This window comes from Notolepis coatsorum (assembly GCF_963971535.1).
Source record: "Notolepis coatsorum genome assembly, chromosome: 7".
NCBI lineage: Eukaryota > Metazoa > Chordata > Actinopteri > Aulopiformes > Paralepididae > Notolepis > Notolepis coatsorum.
In genome coordinates, this window is record NC_140171.1 from 73,244,294 (window position 1) to 73,267,835 (window position 23,542).

At 41.6% G+C, this 23,542-nt stretch overlaps 1 protein-coding gene across 2 annotated transcripts; it reads left to right on the top strand.

Annotated features, from left to right (window-relative positions):
- Positions 1-663: 663 nt before the first annotated feature.
- Positions 664-22,530, top strand: anxa5b (annexin A5b; the record flags this gene model as incomplete). Of its 2 annotated transcripts, XM_084318133.1 has the most annotated exons (13): positions 664-781; positions 1,084-1,123; positions 5,347-5,431; positions 6,817-6,911; positions 8,803-8,916; positions 9,077-9,167; positions 11,813-11,892; positions 12,093-12,143; positions 14,485-14,578; positions 16,449-16,544; positions 17,209-17,267; positions 18,192-18,314; positions 22,087-22,530. In XM_084318133.1, the coding sequence occupies 12 exons, from the start codon at positions 1,121-1,123 to the stop codon at positions 22,147-22,149; spliced, it is 954 nt and encodes a 317-aa protein (XP_084174259.1). In that variant the 3' UTR covers positions 22,150-22,530. The 2 variants fall into 2 exon arrangements, with proteins under 2 accessions (XP_084174259.1, XP_084174258.1); XM_084318132.1 differs by lacking the exons at positions 664-781; positions 1,084-1,123 and having other exon boundaries at positions 5,338-5,431.
- Between the last annotated feature and the right edge of the window lie 1,012 nt (positions 22,531-23,542).

Genomic DNA, 23,542 nt, shown 5'->3' on the forward strand with positions numbered 1-23,542 from the left:
TTTCTAAATCGTCTCGTTTAAAACAAATAAAGCATTAACATTTGCATGGTGTACCTTTCTGTGCTTATTCATCCACAATCTATTAGCTCAACATGAAAATATTCGCAATTAATCATAAGAAAATCGGCAAATTTTATTTCAACAAAAAATGCTTAAACAATAATGTTAGTGATAGAAGGGAACTCATTTTGTGCAAAAATTTAAAGCTTTTCAATTTCCATGCAGCAGAATTGTTACAATAGCCGATAATCCATTTTCCCAATGATAAATCCCTATACGGGTGGAACAACCAGTGACGTCAGACTACACCTCCCTATTGCATGTCGTTGTGTCGTTGCATGCCGAATAAAGACCTGTCTAAAGAGGTCCTGCATTATTATTATAAGATTTGTACGATTAAGTGTACTGTACAATTTTTGGTATCTCATTGGGGGGGGATAATGTTTAATGCCTCTCGCTCTTTCTCCACCAATTGGTTGCTATAATGGTTTAATAAAAACACACAAACATACGCTGTGATTTTGTGGCATACATTTTTCTAAATAAAAAAACAACATCTCCCAGAATGCCTCGGGAACTGTACTGTGCGCGAGGTGGTTAGTCATTGGGGTGTGGTCCGTACACGCACGCACGCGCGCGCACGAACAACGGAGTTTTCCGACTGTAGTACTCGCCCGTCCCTCTTCTCCCCCTTCACTCTCTCCCGTCCGGACCTCTCCCTAGCTTCGTTCTTGGCGAACCCGGTGCATTGTCTGGACTGAACCATCGAAACTTTCCCCCGGTAAGTTTTTAACACACTTATTGTTGAACATAGAATAGAATATCACTTTTTATTTGCAACCAGACACCTCTCTCAGGTTGTGTGGTCTGGGGCTACCTGTAGATAAAAGCCGTAAAGCCGCAGATGGAGTAACATTTGGCAGCATAGCCTCACGTTACATAGCCTCTAGCTCGAGTTACACAATAGGCTACATGTCATTTCTGCCCTCTTCAAAAAGTTTAAACCATGTGGAAAACGTATACTTATCATGTTGCAATATTGTCGAATTTCAGACAACAATTAATTGTTTTCCCCTCTTTCAGACGTATCCTTGAATAAAAACCTAAGCCGACTGTCAAAATGGTAAGTAAGTAGTCTAATTTCACAAACGTTTTCAAATTAGGATGACACCTTTTTTATTTTTTTTAAGATTAGCAAGATGTATTCAATTCTTTCATACCGTTATTTATGCAAATGCATGACTCACATAAAATGTAGTCGAAGACAACGCCCACTTCAGATTAAATAATCGTTTATCTGACAATACTGAGGAGTTATCGAAATGTAAATAATTTATTGAAAATTGATAGCCTTCTCTTGTCCACAGTAAAAAAATATATAGGCTACCTACCCCTATAAGCCTAACTTGAAACTTGAACTTGAACTTGATATATATATTTGCTGTTCTAGTCACAGCTAACTAACTAGAGCAGAATTGTTTTATGCAAAGATAACTAAGAGTAGGCAGCCATTGCCAACCACCATATTATAATGTACATTGTATTTTTTTTTGTTTTGTGTTGTAATGCAGCTTGTCTCGTCTTTTTTTGTTAATGAGAACCATTCCTCCCACTATAAAGTTTTTCTTTCCCCCATTTTTTGGGTGTATCCGTGTGTGTGTGTGTGTGTGTGTGTGTGTGTGTGTGTGTGTGTGTGTGTGAGAGAGAGAGAGAGAGAGAGAGAATGAGAGAGATAGAGAGAATGAGAGAGAGAGAGAGAGAGAGAGAGAGAGAGAGAGAGAGAGAGAGAGAGAGAGAGAGAGAGAGAGAGAGAGAAAGTGCGCATGTGCAAGCGCAAGCGGAGAGGGGCTGAATTTGGGGAAGTTGGGAAGTTCAGTGTATGACTCACTTTATTCCAGTCGGGGTGGGTCTTTCATACTCTCTCTCAGGGCCCTTTCTCACTCACCATTCGGGGTCGAATCAGAGCCGTCTCTCTCTCTTTCTCTCTGGGGTGTAGTTACCAACCAGAACCAACCACATTGGGATTCTACTGATGATGTTTACTTATGCAAATGTATTGTCTGTTTACTGAGAGCTGCTCTCTCCACCTACAGAATGAATGAATGAATGAATGAAAACTTTATTTAACAGATTGCAGATGGGAACAGATGGGTACAATACAGTACGGCTCAATACATACAATTGTTAAGGGGATGCAGACCTGAGAAAGACGTTTGTCTTGTTTCCATCAGGGTCCCCCATTTTCAATTCATATAGACATTTATGACATACACAACATACATGACATTTATGGCATAGGGACATATAGGTATTTAGTACTGATACATTTGTGACATAAACGGTATTCAAATATACAGTACTGTTACCCCTAGATCCTGACAGAGTATATATGATGGGGAGGGGACTGTACATTAGGAGGGGGTGGGTGGGTGGGAGAGAAATATACATACGGCGGGGAGGGAATATATACATGCGGTGGGGAGGAGACTGTCTATTAGGAGGTGGTGGGGGTTTTGGGCACAGTAGGAACAGTCAGGCAGTCTGCTTACTGAGAGCTGCTCTCTCCACCTACAGTAGGAACAGTCAGGCAGTCTGCTTACTGAGAGCTGCTCTCTCCACCCTGGAACAGCCAGGGAGTTCAGGTCAGGTCAGTTTAGATTGAGACATGAAACTATAAACTGTTGAATCCATAAAATGATGTTTCTCCAGAAACAGATTAAGCTATATACTATATCTATATCTGTACATATCCCTTACCTACTCTTAGTTACCAGCATGACTTACTAGTGTCTTTATACATGTATCACTGTACATATTAATACTACAACTCTGTACATACATCTGATTAGCACTATTACTGAGTAGTACTAATTTATATGTTATACCCAGTTTAATCACTTGTACATTGTGTATTGCTATTGCACTTTACTGTTACATTTGCACTCTGGTTGGATGCCAAACCTATTTTGTGCTGTATAATGACAATACATTTGAATCGAATCTAATTAATATAGGCTATAGGCTGCATACAGATAACCATTATGTCATGGTTACACAATTCTATACACAGTATTATTTGGCAGTACAGAGGGCAACTTCCTTCATTTTCTTTCTAGTTAGTGCAGGAAGTAACTACATGGATTGTGGGTGGTTTCCATAGCAACATCATCCATAAAAGTGGGAGGGAGGAGTGATAAGGCCCAACTGACTTCTCCAGATGAGAGCAGGGGCAGAGAGGACAAGCTGCTATAGTGTGGCTAACAGATTCCTATCCCCTAGCCTTGCAGTTGTATTGTGTGTTTGTTTGTGTGTGTGGGCATGTAAGATAAGACAAGATATTCCTTTATTGATCCCCTTGTGTGTGTGTATGTGTGTAGGTGTGTGTGTGTGTGTGTGCGTGTGTGCGTGTGCGTGTGTGCGTGTGTGTGTGTGTGTGTGAGGGGTCAATGTGTCTTAACTTGCCTCCCAGGATAGAACATAACTATAGCTGTATAGCGGTTACACAAGAAGCGCATGACGAGAGGCTAACATTCCAACGGCTAACATTCCAAATGCATTTTTGTGTCATTTTCTTGTGTTGTCGGTTGGCATTCCTGGTTAATTGTGTCCTCTAAACACCTCCTTGTTGGACTGTTAGTCCCTGGATAACCATCAGAAACTTGATTAGATCATGTGTGGCTCGTGGTGCTGGGTATGTGTGTGTCTTTGAGAGAGAGAGAGAGAGAGAGAGAGAGAGAGAGAGAGAGAGAGAGAGAGAGAGAGAGAGAGAGAGAGAGAGAGAGAGAGAGAGAGAGAGAGAGAGAGAGGGAGCACATAGTCAGACTAATTTTGGCATTCCTCATCCTGACAGACAAAATCCTGGTTGTTATAGTGACTTGTTTTTGGCGTTCCAGATTTTCTCAGATGTCCATGGTCAGAATTCCGTTCGGCGTGACTCATTCCAGAGACATTCCCGTGGTTTCCCTCTCCAAACACCTCTTTCTTAACCTGTACCTTCTGTTGAGCCATTGAGCCTCTTATTGTGTCAGCTCAGTTCACTTCAGTGCCTTCATTGACCCAAGAGGAAAATTCATGCATGTTAATATTAACATAGTAATTATATGATATTATATTATATTATACCCCTAGTCTGAACTAATGTTTGATTGTTAGTGCTCTGTTGCAATAAGAAGGAATTGGATTGCAGATTGCAGGGTTATTGCTGTCCACTGTCTCCTGTAAGGGAAGGGGCTGTGAAGGGGCTGTGAACTGCATGCCCATTATCATCTACCCAATGTGTATCAGTTGTGACTCTACTGCAAGTAGGCTAGTGGAATAATGGCATATGTTATACAGGCCTGTGTCAATGTGTGTAGTTAATTTAGTTGTGTGGAGGGAATATCTCAAGAGCTGAGAGTTGTTGATGAGAGTATTTGCTCCAGGGAAGCAAGAGGTCATTATCTCTGACTTTAGTGTCTCAGCTCAATCTATCTAATCTATCGATCAATCTAATGAACGTCCACTTTGAAATTACCTGGCCTCATCTCCTTACTTGTTAATGAGCCAGTCCTGTTTGGGGACATTAAAGTATGTTAATAACCAGCATAATAACAAATGTGTTGCCACCATTGGCTGCAGTGCAGACACTGCAGCTGTCTGTGCAACGGCAGTCACTAGGTACTAAGGGTGGTGGGGGGAAATCCATACAGCAATATATTGTGATTTATTGCATGCAGTTATTATTATAGTTATTAGTTTTTTTTTTTATTATTATTTTATGTTATGCTGTAGTTTAAAGCACCCTGTGCATTCGTGCTGTGAATGGTGCTATATAAATAAAGGTCATTCATTCATTATTATTATTTTTTATTTTGACTTGACAATCCCATTTTGCTGCAATAAAAATGATTATTAGTGAGGTGAACAGACTAAAACGTATTCGAAATCTTATTAGATAAAACAGATGATGTATGTATATATTTATTGCAGATATTGACAAAGTATTCTGTTTTGGGACATCATTTGCAGTTGAAAAAAAGTAATAAATGGCAATATATCGCAATATTACAATATCGTGACCCTAGTATCGTGCTAATATCGTACTGTGGGGCCTCTGGTGATTAGTTACTTTACAAACAATATAACAGACATGTTATACATGTCAACTTTAAACATTAGAATATTCATATTGGAGAACAAATTAAAGTCAGTAAACCATGTAAGGGTTTTCAGACATTAAATGTAGTCCAGCACATCCAAATCAAACAACGTTTATTTATCTGCCTGCTATGGAAGCTTTTTTTTTATGTCAAGTAAACAGCAATACTACAGACCTCCTTCTATTCCTATCTGTCACCCATGTTACAGGCCAGCAGAGGAAGTGTGAAAGCCAGCGCCAGCTTCAATGCCAATGCAGATGCTGAGACACTGTACAAGGCCATGAAAGGACTGGGTAAGATATTATGCTGTACCTACCTTTTAGGATTTGTTTTGTATGTGTGTGTGTGTGTGTGTGTGTGTGTGTGTGTGTGTGTGTGTGTGTGTGTGTGTGTGTGTATAGGGATGTGTATTGTGACTCCTTAAGAATACCAATCAACTATCAATAGGCTGAAATGAGGCAAATTCAAATGGAATTAAAATATTAAAGATAAAATGTACATATTATTACCACATCAAAGCAGGCATAAAATGCTCACAATTAACACGTTAATTTAGTGTTTTTGTTACTATGGGTACAACCAATAGAAAACATGCATTGGGCTGCGCTTTAAAGGAACATGCCAACATTATGGGGAATGCACTTACCCATCTTCTCCAGAGTCGGACAAGAAGACAGATACAGATTTCCTCCCTGTGCGTTCAGTAGAAAGCTATCCGGCTGCAAGCTAGCCTAGCACAGCACAAATGAATGGAAGCGGATACGGATCAGCTAGCCTAGCTGTTGACCTAAAACACCTATCTCGATAAGCGCACCTATCCCGATTTCCCATAATGTCGGTGTGTTCCTTTATGTAATACTCATGTATTGGCTTGTATTGCAGGCAGATATTTTCAGAATCACAAAAAAAAAGTTCTAAAAAGAACCACCTTATATTGAAATTTGTTCCGACAGCCCTAATGTGTGTGTGTGCGCATACATCCACTGCTGCTCTGTATGACTATATTCAGCACTGAGTAATTGGATATTGAGAAGGAAAGTGGTGGTTTTCAGTCCTGTAGTCAATACTACTCAGACAGGCCGACGGGAGAGGCTGATCCCAGGCTGCAGGCCCAGCTGTAGTGACTCACAGTATGGTGTCATCATGTAACACGAGGAGAAGGGATGAAATCTGAGACATGTCTGTGTCAGCAAACAAACACAGCTTCTGCTTTCGATGTATGGCTGAGAGACTGGACCTGTGTGTTGCTGCATTAACTCTCTTTTGGGGAAACTCACCTGGGGACCATTCCATACAGTTAGACCCAGATAGAGATTTGGTTATAATGTTGTTGTGTTTTGGGGTTTGATTCTGTAAAAAAATAAGTAAACTAAACACATATTGATGATAAATAACTAGTGTTTTGATTCAAAGATTTAAAGTGATATATTGACTTCACTACTGACAATACATGTTCAAAATATACAGAGTATATACATAATACAGAGTTCAGAACTGATTTATATTGACTTTCATGCCTGAAGGGTTCAATTATGAACAAATTGTTTTGTGATTTCTGTTATTATCCGACTCTGTTTATGCTACCTGGAACACCTGCTAAGACATCTCTATCTCACGGGAACAGTTGTAAACAGCTGTTAGTGGCTCGGATAAGTAACCGTGGCGGTTGTTGTCATAGGGACGGACGAGGATGCCATCCTTCAGTTGCTGACGGCTCGCTGCAACGCCCAGAGGCAGGAGATCAGGGCTGCCTACAAGACCCTGCACGGCAAGGTTAGACTGGTGCTACACAACCACTGTGCCACCCACATGGTGCTACACAACCACTGTGCCGCCCACATGGTGCTACACAACCACTGTACCGCCCACATGGTGCTACACAACCACTGTACCGCCCACATGGTGCTACACAACCACTGTACCGCCCACATGACCACACACATGACCACAGCATCATCAGAACTGTTCACATTTAAAGGGGAATGCCACCCATTTTAAGAATTCAAATTCCTAACATTCCTGTGCCCCAGGACAGTTCCATCGATATGTGTGAACACGCACCACTCTCTTCTAATGCTAGAAATCAGAGAAAGAACTGATGCATTTGTGATTTTAGTTGGATGTGAGGGCTGGGATTGTCCTGGGCCACAGTAATAACGTATGCATTTTGGAAATGGTTGGTGTTCCCCTTTTTAAGCGGTAATATTTACCGCACTAATGGGTGAGACATGTACAATAATTATATCCTAAAAAAGTTACATTCTGAATAGAACACAAACAAGCTTAAACCACAACATGGCTTACAACATTGCGAGAGTCTCCCTGCAGTGTGTGTTATGCAAGATAAAACCATACAAATTGCACCATTTAGTTACAGCATTAGTACAAAATCAACCCCAGGAAAGCCAGCGACTCTGCACGACAAAGTTAAACACAACGATCACAACCATCTTGTAACCGCAGAGGAAGTGTCACATCCTGCGCTACATGGTTACATGAAAGGAAATGGCAATAGCTACAATCTCTAAAAAATAGATTAGATATTAAGAGGTTGGACACCTCGACCGCAAAGGAAACATTTAATGCCACATGGTTAGCTGGATGAAGTGAAACTGTAGTACAATCGCGGAAAATGCCACAACAAAACTGAAAAGATGTACCTGTATCTGTACCCTAACAACTTAGCTCTTTACAGCAGCGAATAACACACTTATTGAACGTGTCTCAAGCTATAAGTACCTGGGAGTCTGGTTGGATAAGGACCTTAACTTCAACGAGCGAATCTGCAATCTGACAAAAAAAAGGGAAATTTAAGCTTGGTTTATTTTTTCTAAACAAGCATTGCTTCCCTCATTAGTCTCCTCAGCTGTACGTTTTATTTCTAACCTTGCACCACTAACCTGTATCAGAAACTAACCTTGCACCACTAACCTGTATCAGAAACTAACCTTGCACCACTAACCTGTATCAGAAACTAACCTTGCACCACTAACTAACCTTGCACCACTAACCTGTATCAGAAACTAACCTTGCACCACTAACCTGTATCAGAAACGAACCTTGCACCACTAACCTGTATCAGAAACTAACCTTGCACCACTAACCTGTATCAGAAACTACACTGGAGCTCATTAGCTATCAGAAGATTGATAAACTGGTACATTTTGTATTTACAAAGCATCATTGGTAAACTGCCCTCTTACTTGATCACTCTCCAAATATCCACCAATGCATATAGATTAGGATCGCAGTCCTGTATTCTTCTTAAAGTCCCCAGAGTCAGAACTGTCTTGGGTGAAAAGGCGTTTGATTACGTTGCACCCTGGTCCTGGAACGACCTTCAGCCACAGCTCCAGCTGGATCACGTTGTTCTTTTAACTCAGTTCAAACACAGATCTTATGCAAGATGTTTGCTCCTGTTTCCGATCCTGACTGTGACTTGTGATATAGTTATACGATATTTTGATGTAATATTACATTTTTAATGCAAGCTATTTATTTTGACCACTTTGTATTTCTACTTTCTACTATATTATCTGTTTTATGTTTCATTGTGTAACCACGTTTGGCCAGATCGTCCTCGGAAGAGATTTTGAATCTCAATGGGACTTTCCTCGTCAAATAAAGACTAAATGAAATAAATAAAGATAAATCTTCCTGTCAGGATCTGATCAGTGACCTGAAGGGTGAGCTTGGGGGGAAGTTCGAGACCCTCGTCGTGGCCCTGATGACACCTCCCCTCACCTATGACATGGAGTTACTGCGCAGCGCCGTTAAGGTAGGTGCTCTAGGCCACGCCCCCTGTGTAACATACCGTAGATGGACAGGAACAGACATCAATTGTCAGACAGACACAATATTAGAGAGGGAGAGACAGAAAGGTGAGTGTGGTGGAAACCAGATATCAACTTTCATTTCCACTTTTTTGTTTCCTGCAGGGGGCGGGGACCGATGAGAAGGTTCTGGTGGAGGTTCTGGCATCCAGAACATGTCAGCAGATCAAGGACATCACTGCTGCTTATAGAAAGGGTAACACACACACACACACACACACACACACACACACACACACACACACACACACACACACACACACACACACACACACACACACACACACACACACACACACACACACACAGACACACACAGACACAGACACACACACACACACACATACACCAGGGTTTCCGCTAGAAATTTATTTGGCTGGCCAACGTGGCCGATAAGATTCAAATTACCGGCCAAATGTATATCGCGGCCATATCATGTAATACAGAAATGCATGAAAACATGGTTAGGGGAAGTAATCATAAGTTCTTATTGGTCACAGGAGTCTTCAATAACATTGACTGGTGATGTATTTTGTGAATACATTCGTTCACACAACAGTCCCATGTTACCTCTAAACGTTACATTACCTAACGTTAACATAATTACTAATTAGCAAGCATAGTGTAGCTCGTCCTGTGTACTTCATACTTGTTGCCTTGCTTGAAAGATGGGTTTGATTTCTTCACTGATACTGCCTCAATGTACTAAGCATGTTCCTACACACACACACACGCATGCACGCACGCACACACACACACACACGCACGCACGCACTCACACACACACACACACACACACACACACACACACACACACACACACACACACACACACACACACACACACACACACACACACACATACACACACATACACACACACACAAACTTCCCTGACTGTGCATCATTCTTGTGCAAAATGCTTTTTCTTGTGTTGTTGTTCACCGACATCTAAGAAGGGAGATCCCCCCCTTGAACGGCCCTTCTAAGGTTTCTCTCCTCCACATTGCATTTTTTCCTATTGCTAGGTTTTAGTGAGTTTTTCCTTACCTTCGCGTGGGGTATGTCTGGGAGTGTTGCATTTATTTAAAAGAAATTTGACCTTATGGACGGTGTTCTTGTTTTGATCTTGACTTATTGTGATGTTTCTTCTTGACTTGTTTTAAGAAGACGTGTCCGGCCCATGGGGACATTAACGTGTGTTGTCGGGCCTTACAAATACATTTGATTTGATTTGATTTGTTGTTCTTAGCTCTATTCTATTTAAATCTTTCAAAAATGTTCTTATGTACCCCAGTTGCTATTGCATGTACATATATGTGTTTTATTATATGTACATACATTCCAACTATTCGCCTGTTTTATTCTCAACCCATCGATCATCCATATCAACACTATATTTTCACCGACATCCAAGTTGCCAAGTTGAGGGATCCCCCTTTGAACGGCCCTCCTAAGGTTTCTCTCCTCCACATCGCCTGTGGTGCTTTTTTCCTATTGCTAGGTTTTTCCTTACCTTCGCTGGGGAATGTCTGGGAGTGTTGCATATTTGGACTTTATGGTGGATTTTGTTCTTCATTTATTGTGATGTTTCTTTTTGACTTGTTTAAAGAAGCCCATGGGGACATTTCCTTGTGATTTCGGGCTATACAAATACATTTGATTTGATTTGATTTGATCCTTCTGAGGTTGACTTTAGAATCCATTTAGACATGTTCTAGTACATGTTCTTTACTGAAGCTGATGTTTTACAATTAATTAAATTAGGGTGTGCCCTGCCTCAGATATGGCATACCTAACCTAACCTAACCCAACCCAACCCCACTCCATCTGCTCTGCTCCTCTCTGTCCCAGAGCTCTAACCCAACCCCTCTCCATCTGCTCTGCTCCTCTCTGTCCCAGAGTGCTCACAGAAGCAGCCCCTCACTTGTGCAAAATTGTGACTCAGTGTAGCCTAACTTACTTGACTCCAGGAAATGCTGAGAACATGTCTAGGTTAATGTGGAGCTGCAAAGCACACATTTGAACAGTTTCTTATTACAAGCGTGTGTAGTAAGACCCCCGCCTACGGATACGAGTGATGGAATCTTGCCAGAGATTTCTCTACTATGTCTCTCCTGCTCTGTCTCCCTCTCAGCCTGCCTACCCTCTCAATAAAGAACCATCTCTACTGTGTCTCTCCTGCTCAGTCTCCCTCTCAGCCTTCCTACTGTCTCAATAAAGAACATTCTTTCCTGTGTCTCCCCTACTCTGTCTCCCTCTCAGCCTCAATAAAGACAAAAAGGTACCAAGGGGCGTGGATATTGTAGCATGCATTCCTTTAAATTAATACTTAAATAAATACAATCAAATAGAAATTCTGCATCTCATGTTAGTGAAGTTGATGGAAACATTGTTGCTATGGAGCTCTCATGTGATAGTTAGCCCCCCTTCCCCCCATGGCAGATTGATTTCTATACATGCCTCACTGATATCATAATCTTCAGGCAAAATGCATAATGCTTGAGGCAAGATAGCGTGTGTTTTCCTTTGAAGCCTCCTGATGTACTGTTGGCTACATATTTGGGATTCTTGCACTGACCGAATGATTTGCAATGAAGACGGCCCCTTAGAAGTGAAGACAGATTTGGACAATATTGATAAAACAATATTGAACAAAATGTGACTAAGACTAATAAACATCTTATTCAAAAGGCTAAAACTGAATGAAAATAAAAAATTGCCACCAAAATGAACACGTGTGTGTGTGTGTGTGTGTGTGTGTGTGTGTGTGTGTGTGTGTGTGTGTGTGTGTGTATGTGTGTGTGTGTGTGTGTGTGTGTGTGTGTGTGTGTGTCTCAGAGTATGATGATGACCTGGAGGAGGACATATCTGGCGACACCTCAGGACACTTTAAGAGACTGCTAGTTATTCTGCTTCAGGTGAGTCTCCTCTGTTCTTCCCTCCTCTGCTCTGCTCTGCTCTCCTCTCCTCTCCTCTCCTCTCCTCTCCTCTCCTCTCCTCTCCTCTCCTCTCCTCTCCTCTCCTCTCCTCTCCTCTCCTCTCCTCTCCTCTCCTCTCCTCTCCTCTCATCTCCTCTCATCTCCTCCTCTCCTCTCATATATTCTGTCTCTCCTCCCAGGCCAGCAGGGAGAAGGGCGTCCAGGATGGGAAGATTGAGGCTGATGCTGAGGTAAGTGTTTTTTTCCCCAGCATTTATTTTCAATGGGTAGGTTCACTGGAGCAGTTGTGGTTTAAGTGCCTTGCTCAATGGCACTTCAACAGTGGGTATTGAGGTAGGGGAGAGCGTTATTCATTCACTTCCCCACCTAGATTTTTTTCTGCCAGGCAAGGGGATTGAACCGGCGACCTTCCAGTCACAAGCTTGCTGATCTAACCTACTGTATGTTGTGAGAGTCTGAAATAACCAGAGCCTCTTTTCTTTCAATGGCGTCTTTGACTGTTGTTTGGCTCAAGGCTGTGACTCTGTCACATGTGTGGTGGAGTAATAAGATCGAAACACTGGCCTGTGTGTGTGTGTGTGTGTGTGTGTGTGTGTGTGTGTGTGTGTGTGTGTGTGCTTGTTGTACGCGTGCATGCTTGTGCATGTCTGGTTTTGCGTGTGTCTGAGTGTTGGTTTCGAAATGGGTGCTCTCTGTAATAGCGGAGATGAGCGTTTTAGAGTGAGTTTAGAGAAAATGGCACCCTCTAGTGGAGGGTGTCTGTAAATGTTCCTCAGAAGGCTCCTACGGCTCTTGTCAGGGTTCCCACTTGAGTTTCTGGAATATCATGGCATTTTGAGAGGTGTATTCCAGACAGGGAAAGTTGTGGAATTTAATTTCATGAATTCTCTAGCGAGGTCATAGGACATCATTTTGACAGGTTACTTTACAGGTTACTTATCAGAATGTATTTTGCAACTTATTTTGTATACATTCATTGATTTAAATGGTGGTTATCAGCCATTTTTTAGATGCTAAGTACCTTATGAATCCAGCATTTTTGCATCTCACATGACTTCTGGCAGGATTCAAGTCATATACACAATGTTCTGTATCACTTTATTAAATCAAGATGCAAATCAGAAGTTGTATGCTGATTTTAATTAAATTAAATGCCCCATGCTCCTGGGTTCCATTGCACCAGTTGGTTCAGTGCTAAATTGGGCTTAGCTGCATCCAACGTTATGTTCAATATTTACACTACCCTAACCTACGCTCTCGTTTTCCATTGTATGGTCACTTTTCCATTCCGAGGCCAACAGTAGTGGAGAGCAGACTGTTTATTCAAACTGAAAATCTACATAAACAAAGGAAGGAAGGAAGGAAGGAAGGAAGGAAGGAAGGAAGGAAGGAAGGAAGGAAGGAAGGAAGGAAGGAAGGAAGGAAGGAAGGAAGGAAGGAAGGAAGGACTAGGATGAGAACTGTGATATGTGTTGTATTAGGGCTGGGAGGTGTACCAAATATGATGGTATACTGTCCAAAGGTATGGATTTTGACTATACCGTATACCAGAAAAATATATATACATACTGTATATTTTTAAGTTAATAAAAAAAAGATAAAATATACTTTTTTTTTATGAAATAGTACAATGACTATTGTATTACAAGATAAAGACATAATATGTCATATCACATTGTAAAACTAGATAAGTACATACTACATCAAATACTGGTGTACTCAGAATCTGAAAAATATCAAAACCCATATATATGATATTGATATGATATGATATATAATATATGATATTTTGGGCATTGCTCAGCCCTATGTTGTATCTTCACTTCCTGGAATGATACTGTAGGCACTAGGCAGTCAGTTAGCTCCCAAACCCCAGGTAAAGCCACCTGATTCGCCAGCTCTAGCTCCAACAGCACCTATAGGCTCTCTTCAGGCCAGGCTGCAGCTAAACAGGATATTGCTGTCTCTTTAGCTACGACCAGCAACTCTATAGGTCACTCTGTTGGTTGGTTGGTTGGTTGGTTGGTTGGTTGGTCCACAAAAAATTTCCCACCATCTAGTGGCCACGGGTTTCGCCCTAGGAGGCTGAAATTGGGCATAATGGTCAAGTGTGTGTGTGTGTGTGTCTACTGAACACCGAACAGCTCCACTAAACAGCTCCACTGAACAGCTCTACTGAACACCGAACAGCTCCACTAAACAGCTCCACTGAACAGCTCTACTGAACACTGAACAGCTCCACTAAACAGCTCCACTAAACAGCTCCACTGAACAGCTCTACTGAACAGCTTTACTGAACAGCTCCACTGAACAGTTCTACTGAACAGCTCCACTGAACAGCTCTACTGAACAACTCCACTGAACAGCTCTACTGAACAGCTCCACTAAACAGCTCTACTGAACAACTCTACTGAACAGCTCTGCTGAACAGCTCCACTGCAGAATCTGTGGATTCACTGCTCTGCTCAAGGGCACAGTCCTTTAAGCCAGCCTCATAGATGATTCTTCTGAAGTTTTATATATGGTATATTGTGACTTTCTAAATAGACCATGTGTGTTTTGTGGTTACAGGCTCTGTTCAAGGCAGGAGAGGAGAAGTTCGGTACTGATGAACAGCAGTTTATCAGCATCCTGGGAAACAGGAGTGCACAGCACCTGAGGAAAGGTGTGTAGGTGTGTGTGTGTGTGTGTGTGTGGGGGGGCTCTACGCTAACCTTTTTCCCAAGGAGCACATGTGCTCCTAAATGAAAAAATTTAGGAGCGCACAAAGAAATTTAGGAGCACAGTGAAACATTTTGAGTTTATTAACAAACTATTTATTACATGCATATTATACTGTGCAAGCGTGTGTGCGTGTGCATACTAAGGGACACACATCTGTGCAATAATAGCACATACCACCAAAATCACACATTGGCCCATGCCTACTAGACACAAAGGATATAGGTTGTCCAGCGGATTTTGTATGTTGTAGTGTTGTCACAATACCGACATTTTGACTTCGATACCAATAGGAAAGGTAATGGAATATATGATTAGATGACAGAACATGGTAAATTCTCTATACAATTATTTAATTAATTATAATTAAAATTCATATTTTGACGCTGTTGAAATGTAAATAATCAAAAATTATAAAAAATAATTCTGTTAGGGCGGCTAAGTGGCGCAGTGGGCAAGGCGCTCGCCACTAACGCAGGAGATGCTGGGTTCGAGCCCAGCTCTCGGCGTTGCTTCCGGCTTGGCTGGTCGTTCATACTAATACAATTGGCAGTATTAGAGGGTGGGAAAGCCGGTGGGTGGGGATTGGATGTTGTGGACAGCGACTCCTACAGGTCGGTTGGTGCGCCTGTACAGCAGAATCAGGAAGTAACGGGGGCAGCGTGTCCCTCCCACGCGTTACTCCTCGCCACTGAGAGATTGCGCTGTTCAGGTGAAAAGATGCGACAGCTGCCTCCTTGTGTATCGGAGGGGACACGTGATGCAAGGCTTGGTCCTCACTGCAGCCGACCAGTGGGAGGCATAGTCTAGCAACGTTCTAAACAGGGGAGGGGAGAATTGAAGGGAGAATTGGCGAGGCGAAATTGGGATGGGAGAAAAATAGAAAATAAGGAGAAAAAGTGGATAAAAAAAATAAATCTGTTACAGCTGCTGAGCTATATACTATAGCTAATGTTCATCAATATCTTCCTTTTGAATGAAATACGTTCAAGAATCTAATCAGGATTGTTAGCAGAGAGAGAGGGGACGGAGGGCGGGGGGAGGCGGACTCAGCCCCCACTTCCCTCATTAGTGGATGCCTCTGAGCGTTCCCAGGGATAGCTTAGTTAGCATTAACAGCTAACATTATTTAAGGTTTTAGCGCGACGTGGGCATTTCAGAATGGCGAGGATGAAAAGCAGTTAGACAATTGGACACGTTGCTCATGGAGTTTACACATAGAAACAGTGCGACTCGCGAGAGAAGTTGTCACACAGCTGTCAAACGCAGGGCTGAAGACTCAAGCTAGATGTCATAGCTTCTAGAATTGAAGGTCCGCTCTGCTCTGTGTCTATTAGGAAATTACAATTGCGCGTTGACACACCCACTATGCAAAACCATTACTCATATCTATTTTTAGGGGCAAATGCGAGTGAAATAGTCGCACTGTAGAGCCCTTGGTGTGGTGTTTGTGCATGCACAGTGTACATCCACATGTGTGTGTGTGTGTGTGTGTGTGTGTGTGTGTGTGTGTGTGTGTGTGTGTGTGTGTGTGTGTGTGTGTGTGTGTGTGTGTGTGTGTGACTGCATGCGTGTTGTAAGTGTCTGCCACTGTATGTGTGAGAGTGATGGACAGACAGAGAGATGAAGAATAAGAGAGAGATATAAACATCATCATTAATTCCATGACGGTTACAGTTTGGAACACATAAGCAACAGACTGTGTGTGTGTGTGTGTGTGTGTGTGTGTGTGTGTGTGTGTGTGTGTGCGTGGTGTGTGTGTGTGTGTGTGTGTGTGTGTGTGTGCGTGCGTGGTGTGTGTGTGTGTGTGTCAGTGTTTGACTCCTACATGAAGATGACTGGCTTTGAGATGGAGGAGAGCCTCCAGAGGGAGACATCGGGGCCTCTGAGGGACCTGCTCCTGGCAGTCGGTACGGAACACACGCTTTTACCCACATTACACAATAAACACCAGCAGCCTGTTGCACCAGCTGTGTGTACGTTCAGACTTAGCCTAGTTATAACGTAACTTCTTACTCAGTTGTGATTTACGCATTACTAACATAAAAGTAGTTGCACCATGGAGATAAGTTACAACATCACTCTAAAGTAACGAAATAGTTACACATGCCCTTATTTTCTTCCTTTTATTTCCATTTTTTTAATTTAAGTTTTTTCACCAATTACTTGCCATTTTGCAACACAGTAATCCAGTAGAGCCCTAATTTAGTGATATGATATTTCAATATCGATCTAGACTACCGGTAGTTTACTACAATGTGCTACGGTGTCAAGTGGCTCATGCCAGCTAGCAAGATAATGTGCACAGTAACCATGACGATGGAACTATCTGTGATCGTTGATTGGCCACTTGCCTTAGTTATGACTTTACGTTCAACTAGTAAGGTTATGCCCTAAATAATTGTGGTGCAACCAATTTTAGTAACTAATTTAGTTACAAACTAACTTGTAGTTACTAAGCCTCTAGTGTCTACCCTAACTTAGGATAACTTACCCATACCTGGTGCAACCCAGTGCAGTCCTCTTATCACTCACTGAATGATTAAAACAGTTCTCCCTGTCTCTCTCCTACAGTGAAGTGTGCTAGGAATGTACCAACCTATTTTGCCGAGACCCTGCATTACGCCATGAAGGTACAGTAGAACAAGGTCGGGCACTGGAGGCACATTGGTGGTAGTTCCTCCAGGCCTGCATGATCCATTTATTCATCAATATCTGGCTGTGAATTTTGTTATGATCGCATGTTCTAATGCTAGCAAAAACAGTAATCCCAGTGGGTTGTTTTGGGCAATTAGCTACAAGGACTGATAACCATGATGAATTATCAATATACAGTATATCATGATATATTCTCTGTTGAGTATGCAAAATCACATTAAATAGTACAAATTATATTCATCGCATTGAACTGGATGGTAATGTAAAGTAAGATATCAAGCCAAAACATTTTCCCTAAAATATTTCCAATCTCATTTCACATTCCGCTGACTTGGAAACAACATGGTTGTTTTGGGTACTATAACAACAAGGGTGGGTTGTAAGCATTGGCGTTAGCATTAGCTATGTAGCCTGAATAGCGCAAGTTACTTACTAGTTCATGAGAAATCTCTGCATCACTGGAAAATGATTTTGTGTATCTTCAAATCTAATAAAATACTTGTGGTATACAGTACAGGAAGAGCAGCAGAGAGGGGGAACGATGACGTATGGTAATAGACGTTCAGTGGTTCAGTGGTGCTACTGTATGATATGTAACACTGATCGCCATTATCACATCACAGTTCAAATGACCTTTAATTCTTTATTTAGAGAAAATCCTAAAATCTGAAGATGAGAAATAAAATGACATCGCTATGAAAAGAAGCGCACCACTGTGACGGAAGGGTGCACTGCATTTACAAGACAAGACAAAACCAGAGCAACGCGGCATGCGGCACAATAATCATTTTATCTCGATGATCTTGTTTTCATTATTGTGGGAAGCCAAAATCATAATTTAAATTGAAAATCGATGAATCGCCCAACCCTAAGATATTGTGTGTGTGTTTGTGTTGTAGGGAGCGGGGACTGACGACCAGACTCTGATCAGAGTGATGGCGTCTCGTAGTGAGGTGGACATGTTGGACATCAGGGTGGAATTCAGGAGGCTGTTTGCCGCCTCTCTGCATTCCACAATCAAGGTACTCACACACACATGCATGCAAACATACCATGCTCACACACAGACATGCACAGATACACTCCACACACGCACATACATGCATGCACAAACACACATATACACACATACACATACACTTTCACAGGAATGATCTGATGCAGCCTCCCAGAAGAGCTAGATAGAGTCATTGACAATAATAATAATAATAACAACACATTTAATTTATAACGCACCCTACATTCCTGAGAGTCTCAGAGTGCTACAGAGTTAAATAGACTTGATAGAGCCATAGATTTAATAGAGCTTGATAAAGTCCTATACTTGATAGAGCTTGATAGAGTCATAGACTTGATAGAGCTTGATAAAGTCCTAGACTTGATAGAGCTTGATAGAGTCATAGACTTGATAGAGCTTGATAAAGTCCTAGACTTGATAGACTTAATAGAGCTTGATAGAGCCATAGACTTAATAGAGCTTGATAAAGTCCTAGACTTGATAGAGCTTGATAGAGCCATAGACTTAATAGAGCTTGATAAAGTCCTAGACTTGATAGAGCCATAGACTTAATAGAGCTTGATAAAGTCCTAGACTTGATAGAGCTTGATAGAGTCATAGACTTAATAGAGCGTGATAGAGTCATAGACTTGATAGAGCACGATAGAGTCATAGACTTGATAGCTCTTGATAGAATAGAATATAAATACTTAATTTATCCCGAGGGAAATTCAGCGAAAAATTCATGATAGAGTCATAGACTTAATAGAGCTCGATAGAGTCACATACTTGATAGAGTCACATACTTGATAGAGCTTGATAGTCACATACTTGATAGAGCTTGATAGTTACAGAGCTTGATAGTCACATACTTGATAGAGCTTGATAGTTACAGAGCTTGATAGTCACATACTTGATAGAGCTTGATAGTTACAGAGCTTGATAGAGATTGATATACAGAGCTTGATAGTCACAGACTTGATCTCAATAGAGTCACAGACTTAATACAGCTGTATTGAGATGCAGCATCAGTCCAGCACTGCCTCTGGGTCTGTGTAGGCGTAACACGGCATAGGCAAGGTACATATTCAGTATGTGCAATGATATAATGCACAATTAACAACCAGGTTGGATACTTCAATGGTTGGTTTCTTCAATGTTCAAGGGTATAAAAAGGAATGCCTCCTCTTCACTCTCCAGTGATTAACAATACCTGATAACTGCTTGGCCCAACATTTAAAGGCGCCTCACAACTGACCGATGTACATCACCCAGCATGCACCTTCAGCCTCACTGTGAAATAGTCCTCTTCAGCTGTTGATATTTCTTTGTTGTTATCAAAACTACACTTTACCTGTAAAATGAACACACACACACACACACACACAGAGGTGTTCTGCCGTACCCTACCACTAGAGGGAGCTACAGGATCTCTAGTGGGGCTAGAGGGTTGAGATGCTGGGGACATTCTGGAGGAAAGTCACGTTACAGGTGTAGGCAGCCAAAAGGATCCATCCAAGGATCCATCTCGGGGTTTCTGAATGGGACTTGATATGCTCCCGACGGACCGTGATCTTATATGCCTCCTTCTACTGACTGCGTTCACGGGGGCTGCTCTGCTTTGAGTTGTAAACGTACTTTTTTTTGGATCCACTTTTTCTCCTTATTTTTCTATTTTTCTCCCATCCCAATTTCGTATTGCCAATGCTCCCCTTCCCTGTCTTGAACGTTGCTAGACTATGCCTCCCACTGGTCGGCTGTAGTGAGGATAGAAGCCTTGCATCACGTGTCCCCTCCGGTACACGAGGAGGCAGCCTGTCACATCTTTTCACCAGACAGCGAGGACTCTCAGTGGCGAGGAGTAACGCATGGGAGGCTCACACTACCCCCCGCTACATCCTGTCTCTGCTGTGGCGTCACCCAACCGACCTGTAGGAGTCGCTGTCTACAACGTCTAATCCCCACCCATCGACTTCCACCCGCTACCTCTGTCAATTGAGATAGTATGACGACTGGCCCAAGCCGCAGGCAATGCTGACACCGGGATTCGAGACCGGAGTCTCTTGCATTGGTGACGAGCGCAATCTCCGCTACGCCACCCAGCCGCCATAGTTGTAAACGTACTTGATCATCCGTTATGACTTTTAAACTTTTCCCCTCGTTGATCACAGATTGCATCAACATTTTTGGCTTCATCATCTTCATCAAGAAACCACATGGATTACTGGCAAACAATCCCCTCGTTTGTCTGCCAATGAGACAATGCAGACAGCCGAGAATAACTTACTTAACTGCTCTGGCCCCAGTTTTCATTGCCTTGGTGTAGAATCATGTTTCTGTTAATCTTATGGTAATAATAAAGAAAGAAATGTCATAATATTTCTGCAGGTTTTCCCAAAAGCTCACAATTCCGTCACCTTCCGCCGTTCTGTTTTTAAAGAAGGATTCTGTGATTTCCGCAACACAGAAATGATAAGGCCCTAATATTTCTATCCTTGCACCAGAAGGGATGAGACTGTCTGCTACAGTACGTAACGTTAACTTCTGATTAGATCAGATTAGGGCTGACCTTCGAAGCTTTTTTTGGTCGTCGAAGCTTCGGGCCGAGATTCAATCTAAATTCGAAGCTTTGAGATATAAAAAAAAAAAAAAATAATATTATAATATATATTTTTAATTATTATTATAATTTTATGTTGTGGGACTTGTACAGCACTTTGGTAAACTTTGTTGTTTTTAAATGTGCTCTATAAATAAAGTGGATTGGATTGGATTAATTAATTAAATTAATAATGAGTCGGGAGCTGCGCTGCCTGGGCGGCTGCTCTCCGTTACACAGCCAACGACATTACATTACATAATTATGTTGCAACCTTCGTCTATAAAGCAAACAATTATATAAATATTTATATGTAGTAATAGAGACAAAGGCAGAATTCGACTTAATTAAGCATGTTTTATTAAGACATGTTTGTATATGGGTCGGGACACTGCTGCTGACTGGGTGTCTTATCAAACACAGGTAAAAATACTAGAGAATTGTCAGTGCTGTAAAGTTTAAACCTTTTTAAATCTTAGACAAACGAAACACTTTGCTTTTATGAAATATTGTAAGCCGTCATTTGAGGCTTTATAAAAGCAGCAAGTTGTATTCAACACAGGGAGGAGTTAATGAGGAATCTCCATGTGCTTGTTGTAGTTAACAAAGAGAGGTGGAGTTAATGAGGCGTATGACGTCCGTTGCATTGGAGGTGCAAGATTTATAAAAAAATATATATATTATAATTTCTTTTAATTATAATTTGTTTCTATATTAAAATTTTATTTTCCCATTTGAATCCCATGCCCATCGAACGAAGCTTCGAAGTATTTAAGACAGCCCTAGATCAGATACAGGCAGCCGTGACAACACTTAATCCTGCCAGAGCGGTCTGTCAATAAACTAGGGTACGTCAAGAGATCTATCCCCTTAACTCCCTTAAGTCCTACATTGCCATTCGCTGTGTTGTCAAACAACAAATTTGGTCTTAGCGTTCGAATTGGAGCCAATGAGCAAATTCAGCCATGTGCATAACTGTCCAATCCCTGGAGCGCCTTGTTAAATACATAGGTGATTTTTATCCACAATGTCCCCAGTGACTCACCAGGGCTAAAGGTAAGGAAAACTAACCATGTACCAACCAAGGCCTTACGGTAGTCTCCAGTGGCAACCACTGTAACACACACACACACATGCACACACACACTCTCCACTTGTATGATAGTTTGTATGTGTGTGTGTGTGTGCGTGCGTGCAGGGGGATACTTCTGGTGACTTCCGTAAGGCCTTGCTCCTGCTCTGCGGCGGCGACGATGCGTAACCATGGCAACGAGCCTAACAGGAACAACCCATGAAGTGCCTCTTCAAGTGGGCCCTTGGGCTGTCAGTCACTCACTCAGTTAACGACAAGCCTACGAGCAAAGCTTGATTCATCACAAGGCTTGCTTGCTTGTGCGTGAGAGATGGTCCATAAGCTTTTTCAAAATATAATTCCAATTTCTTTCATGTCAAAGGTAGCCTGTGTTGAGTTACACATTAAAGCAGCTTTTTTTGTCCATTAATGTTCACAGTTAGACCATAATGGGCTATTAATAGCTTTGTCAGCTGTTTTTAATACCAAATATCAGACTTTGATTGTGTTTATATGCAGTTTGTATGGCAACGCCAATAAAAAGCAATAATAAACAATGCACTTGATGAACCTGGTGAAGTTGTTCCTTTCTTAACATTTTTGTTATTGTTCTGCAGGCATTTTGCTCTCACAAACTGGTACTACTGTAATAACAGCTAATTCTAGACACATTTCTGTACCAGGTGACCACCTCTCGGGCTGCTCAATAACATCCCAGGTGTGACTAACACTGGCTTTAGCTTTTATTTATTTGCACTATTAAACAAAGAAAGAATCAATAAATTAAACAGATTATCCTGATGAGATTAGATCACCCCCCTGCCTCTGGATCCATATGTTGTGTAGTGGTTAAGAACCCCCCGCCATATGTACCCCTGTTGAGAGTGGACTACCTACTCCTTTTTTTTTTTTCTTATATTTTTTTTATTATTGCAAAACAAAAATTATTAAAAGTCAGTACTCAACACATAATGCATAATGAAACTAACAGTCAAGGTGGTTAAAATTACATGCAAGTACAGAAACAAGACAAAAAAAAAAGTCTATAATAACATTTTAACCGTATACAGTGTATATCCAGCGAAATTAACAATTATATAAATGTTTATATAGGACATACCCCTAATACCTATTTTCTAAAACCCTACACACATATGCTCCAGCTCGAACCCCCCCCCTCCCGGACCCCTCCTTGGATAGTACCTCCATTATCCCTCACTCCTAACCAGACACTACCATTATAAGCTAGCTTTTATTCTCTCCACCACTTCTACCCACATTGACATTTTGGATTCGTTGAGACCCAGAATTCTTGCTGTAGATATTTCTTGATATATCACATCGAGATATGTAAGAGACCAAACTTTCCGGCACATTTTTTTCGGTTGAAACCAGCGTGATGCGATCAGTTTTTTAGCTACTGTGATACCCGATAAGACCAATCTCTTTAGCTGTGGATTTACTGCAAACTCAAAAACATCATTTAAAAGCAATACAGAGGGGTGTACTGGTATATTCCAAGATACGAGTTTTGATAATTGATGGGTCACGTCTTTCCAGAATGCCTTAACTGGTGGGCAGT